The 6,000-nt window shown below is 39.6% G+C and overlaps 1 protein-coding gene across 1 annotated transcript in view; it reads left to right on the plus strand.

Annotated features, from left to right (window-relative positions):
• Positions 1–6,000, plus strand: part of LOC132895934 (uncharacterized) — a 56,587-nt gene that overhangs the window by 50,208 nt on the left and 379 nt on the right. The window contains 3 exon segments of the mRNA XM_060936673.1: positions 1,700–1,723; positions 4,862–4,922; positions 4,924–5,207. Of these exon segments, the coding sequence (XP_060792656.1) occupies positions 1,700–1,723; positions 4,862–4,922; positions 4,924–5,207 (369 nt within the window).

A 6,000-nucleotide genomic window follows, 5' to 3' on the forward strand; every position in this document is an offset into this window, starting at 1 on the left:
TAAATGACCAAGTATAATATTTTTGTCTCCTTTGTTTAACTGGGTTCTCTTTATCTACTTTTAGGACTTGTGTGAAAATCTGATGTTTTAGGTTATATCTATTCAGAAATATAGAAAATTCTAAAGGGTTCACAAACTTTCAAGCGCAACTGTGTGTGTGTGTATGTGTGTGTGTGTGTGTGTGTGTGTGTGTGTGTGTGTGTGTGTGTAAGTTAAACAAAAAGAGAAGAGGCCTTACTTGATTTCTAGCAAAGGAATGAAGATTACCTTGAGAAATAAATCTATGTTAATTCTCAGTTAAATAGAGCAACTCTGAAAACTAAAACATGCTACATGTTGGGGGGGTGCAGTCTAATCTAACAATTAATGAGCTCATTCAGCATAATATAATTTCCATATAATTACATGGTCCTTAGTGACTTTTTTATTTATAGCAAAGATCTTGTGTGAACTTTTCATTCAGACGTTTGCTGGCAGCTGTAAGGGTGATGAACCAGTCAATCACTCATTAACTTCTCAACTGGTCCTTGAGCCAGTCAAGTCTGGCTTGTTTTATTTTTGATCCTTCAGCTGAATTATCCACCATTTAAAGAATTAATTTGTTCAGCAGACATCAAGTATTATAAGACTTTCCTCTCTTTCCATCCAAAGGCAGGATTGCATTCTGTAAAAGGCTCAAGTTTACATTTAATTTTCTTTTTGTCAAGCTTTATCAATGTCAAACATTTCATTTTGCAGCAAATTCATCCTAGAGCTCAATCTGTATTTTCAGTAACAACGAAGATTCTTTACTTTCTTGTTCATAATGACAAATTAATTTCTTTTTTCAGTACATAGTAATCATGAGTGATGTATACACACACTGGCCAAACCGCCTACTCGCACTACACAGTGATGACCACTAGAGGGCAGACGTCACTAAATAAAGTCTTCATTTCTCACCAGCAATAAATAACTTGGTATAAAAGTTATGTAACTGCAATACAGATAAATGTTCAGCCATCTTATGTAAAATGCACTCATTTTACATGCACTCCATAACATAAGACTTCAATCCTTTTCAACCTAATTTCCATCTATTGCATCTGTATTGTATGTGCAGTTACTGCAGACAGGAATTTTGTCACATTTCCTTGTACTGCTTATTAATTGCCCCAACAACTGCCCTAAGGCTTTTATTGTTTCATTTTTCCTCCATGCTCCATGAAAAACTCAATTTCTTTGCATTTCGTTTGCCAAGATAATCATCTCTCACTACTGAATTTTGTCTAAATCAAATTGACCCTGATAGGTGTGTCAGATTGCAGTGTGACTTTTCAGAATGTTCAGCCAAATACCAACCACAATTAATGCACATTTATTCAACGTATTGCATCCAAAATAACCAATAGAATAAACATTGAATTACAAAATAAACAATGAATTACAAAAAGATATATAGCTTTGGTTATATTGGGGCATATGTTTAAAAAAAAAGTAGAGTCTTTATACATGTATCTGTCATTATAATAAACACATTGTTTGTAAAATCTCAGTAGCATTGCCACCTCACTCTTTCAGGGCCCCAATTCAATACAAAACCACCACAAATATCACAAACAATATCATACGTGATACTTTATTGAAGGTTGGTATGCATATTCTATTTTAATACTGGTTTTGTACCCCCCCCCCATCACCACCCCAACTTTTCAATTAGTTCTTATGCTTCTGAACATCACTTTTCAAAATGGCATGATCAAACCCAGCATTGCAATCCAATTTAATTTCAGTGCTTGACATTAATTTACAAACTGTTGTGACATCTGAACAGCCACTGATGACAGATCAGATTAAGTTTAAAAAAAAAAAAAGAATTGTTGTACATGTCAAGCATTCCCAGAATTTACTAATTGTCACACATCAGTGCAAGTAAATATGTCTCAAAAATACCATTCGAAGAATCTCTAGCTCTCTGGAGATTTATTGTGTGGCTCACAGTGTCACGCTATGCCAGTGGCACATGGTGAAGTGCAATCAATGCAGGACTGATGTGCTGTGACAGCAAAACGCAAACCTCAGGCTAGCATGACCATTACTCCTACAACAGCTGTCAGCTACTCAGGAGCAGGAGGGAATAGGTAGGCGGTGATACTGAAAATTTAATGGATGTTATACAGATAAATTTCTTCTCATCGTGTACCAAAAGCTGTCAGAATAATTTCAGTAAAAAGATGTATGAAACCTTAAGAAACAGTTCTTCAGGAGAAAGAGGCAAAGTGTGTAGAGTAAGTGAAATGGATGTGAAGAGAAACAATGCCAGAAGGGATTAAAAGCAGAGAGAGAGAGAGATTTGGAGAGTTATTTGGAGGAGGGAGATGAAGCTTAGTTCAGAGATTATGAACTGCTCTGTGTATTCATTTAGAAGATGGATGTGTGCATCATATCTAATGCAAGCAGAAGAGGACTGCTCTGTAAACAGTGACTGATTTGGATTAGAAAAATCTAACTTTTTAAATTACTGATAAGAAATTATCTGTGGAATAACCAAAATGTGACTGTTTAAACCTCACTTTGACTATTTTGTGAGTACTGCTAATTATATATTATTATCGTCTGAAAGTGTATATTACATCTTCATCTCATCTCATTATCTCTAGCCGCTTTATCCTTCTACAGGGTCGCAGGCAAGCTGGAGCCTATCCCAGCTGACTACGGGCGAAAGGCGGGGTACACCCTGGACAAGTCGCCAGGTCATCACAGGGCTGACACATAGACACAGACAACCATTCACATTCACACCTACGGTCAATTTAGAGTCACCAGTTAACCTAACCTGCATGTCTTTGGACTGTGGGGGAAACCGGAGCACCCGGAGGAAACCCACGCGGACACGGGGAGAACATGCAAACTCCACACAGAAAGGCCCTCGCCGGCCCCGGGGCTCGAACCCAGGACCTTCTTGCTGTGAGGCGACAGCGCTAACCACTACACCACCGTGCCGCCCTATATTACATCTTGTAATGTGCATATTGGGATTGCTGTTTGGAAATGTCGCAATCTGGGACATACATGGATTTAACACACACACACACACACACACACAGCTAAGATTCTAGAGTCTCTATTCTAGTATCCTTGACTTGCAACCACGTGATCAAAATGAACGTCTGGCATATTGGTGGATATACAAAGCAACTCAGATGGTGGCCGCCGAAAGCCTGTCTGTAAACAATGCTGAATTTTCTCAGTATTACCACGATTTGAACAGTCGAGTGAAGATTCGATACAAAGAGAAGATAGATATGTGTGGTTTTGACCCATATTATTTAAAAAAGTCAGATTTTTCTGAAGATAAGATGCTTCTATCGACCACTGAGTACCCAGATATCACGTCCTATCTGGTTTGGCAGACTTCATGGGTCGACAAATCTCAAATGAAGGCTTCTAAGTCCACGGAAGCCGATAACTTCTTTGTCTCTGGATGGGTAAATACTTTATTAATTAAACCAGTCAGTGATGATAAAGCAGTTGTATTTGCATGGGTAAGTTAGGGCTTCTTTTGCATTTAGTTGACTTGTATGTGTAAACAACAGACGATTCACCAACATCGGACTGATCGGTTTCAAAGAAGATAGAGATCAGTTTGGAAATCTTAAATTCATGGAAGTTTCAAAACAGTATTACTTCATTTCAGTCAAAATTAGCTGATCTGGTATTAATTTCTCAGCTTCAACCATGGTGTCTTGGAACTCCATGTGCGAGCTACCACATGTAGCTTCCGTTAATTCAGCTGTCTTCTTCCTTTTTTGAGCTCTTTCATATTGTTCGGCTGCTGAAGAATCAAGTCCGACCTTGGAGCCCATTTTCGGAGTGGTTGCCCGGTCTGGATTGTTTCTATGGTATAATTTTGCTGGTGTTCCTAGAAGCGAAATGGTAATACATGTTAAAATCATAACAATGACCGAGTGAACCACGACAAGAGAACGTCAAGTCAAGTTTGTTTGTATAGCGCTTTTAACAATAGACATTGTCCCAAAGCAGTTTAGAGAATCTGAATGACCCAAGACATGAGCCAATTTTATCCCTGATCTATCCCCAATGAGCAAGCCTGTGGCAAGGAAAAAACTCCCTCAGACGACATGAGGAAGAAACCTCGAGAGGAACCAGACTCAAAAGGGAACCCATCCTCATTTGGGTAACAACAGACAACATGACTATAACATTAACAGTTTTAACATGAAGTCAGTTTCGTTGATGTTATAACTCTTCATTAATGGAAACTTGAGTGCAAAACTGTTCATGACAACTGCAGTCCTAAAGTTAGTAAGTCAACTATAGTCCTCAGCCGTCAGGATGGATCAGGCAGGTCCGAGGAACAGAAGAGGTCAGCATCTTGATCTCAGAACGCTCATTTTATAGCAAAATTCTAGCAACACGAAATAAAATTCTTCCATGATATTATTTAGAAAGCTTTGAGATAAAATGATTACTGCAAACATGAGCTATTTTGGTTTTAGCCTTGGTTAAATCATCGTCAGCCCTGCTCGTCTCCTCTCTGTACTAAGCTTCAGTGTTTCCTTGCCCTCTTTTTGAATTATGGACGGAATTCTAAAAAAATCTGAATTCACCACGGTCACAAGTACTGTTGTGACCACAACCATATACAGCACAAAGATAGCTAAAAGAACGCTTAAAGCAGTGAAAAAGAGTTGTGCACACGTGACTATAGTGTTTTGCATGGAATGTCACTTGACCCTGCATACCCACCAACATGGCCAACATCTGGTTTTCTAATTGGCTTTGACATCACTTGCAAGTCAAGGATTGGTCGGAATGAATGAAGCAGAATGACCTCTACAGCTTGGTTAGTTCTGACTGCTTTCTGGTTCCACTTGTCAGATGCCAGGGTGCCTGTGCACTTCAGATATTGCAGACTGTAATTTGTGGGTATGGAGGCTGTCCCTCTGTATTACCTCCCACCACTTCCATCCTGGACCTCAGCCATAATTAGCTCACATGGCTGGCACCAGGCACCTTCCATGGACTGGCCAGGCTGAATATTCTGTGCATGCCTCATAACCAAATCTCTATGCCCAGCCCCACAGCCTTCCACAACCTCAACCTCTTGTCCAACACACTGCAGATGGTGGGGAAACACCCTTTCCAAGACATGCTGGGTTTGGAAATACTACTACTCCATTGTTCTCCCCAGAGCACTTTTGCACGTCAGGGCCGACATGCTTTAATTTCATGCCGACACGATATTTTTTTTCGCTCCAACACTCACTGAAAAATCATGTCGGATTCCTACCTTCTGATGTTTGGGGCATATTTTGAAGGAAAATCAGTGTTTTGGGCCGGTTTGCTGCCACGATGCACTCGGGCAGACTGGAAACACCCCTGGGAAATCCACAATCACAGCAAATGCCCTCCATCACTTTGCTGCTACACTGGTACCATGACGCTTCAGTGCATGGTCGAGATCATGGCTTATGGTTTTTGTGTGGTGAGTATACAGCTCCACATTTCAATCATGCCGAAAAGAGGCCCAAATGGCACTCAGAGCTCCATAGATTTGTATTTTCAAAAGCAAAATGAGAGTAGAACAGAAAAGCCAGAAAAAGAAGAGGAAAGAAGTGAAACCGAAGACGTTGTTGACACAGTAGATTGTTAAGGTGCTTAAAGGTGTTTGAAGTATTAAGTAGGCCCAAGTATAAAGGTGCTACCCAGGATTGTGGCATTTGTGCAGTAAATGCAGTGTGCAGGTTTTTTTTTTTAATTGCAACAGAACTCATTTAAACTTTTGGTTAGTGGTGTTCTGGCAGTAATTCAGGGTCATAAAACAGCATTATTATATACTACATTGTTGTCAGATGATGACTATTTATTGCGTACATAAACCCCATACTGCAAACCACAGCATCATAGACGTCCACTTGTTGTAGCAACCTTTTCAACCATGTTAACAATAAAAAAAAGTGACCGTGTCATTACCACAATAAAATGCTCCTAAAAGTC

The sequence above is a fragment of the Neoarius graeffei genome, chromosome 13 (assembly GCF_027579695.1).
Source record: "Neoarius graeffei isolate fNeoGra1 chromosome 13, fNeoGra1.pri, whole genome shotgun sequence".
Lineage (NCBI taxonomy): Eukaryota > Metazoa > Chordata > Actinopteri > Siluriformes > Ariidae > Neoarius > Neoarius graeffei.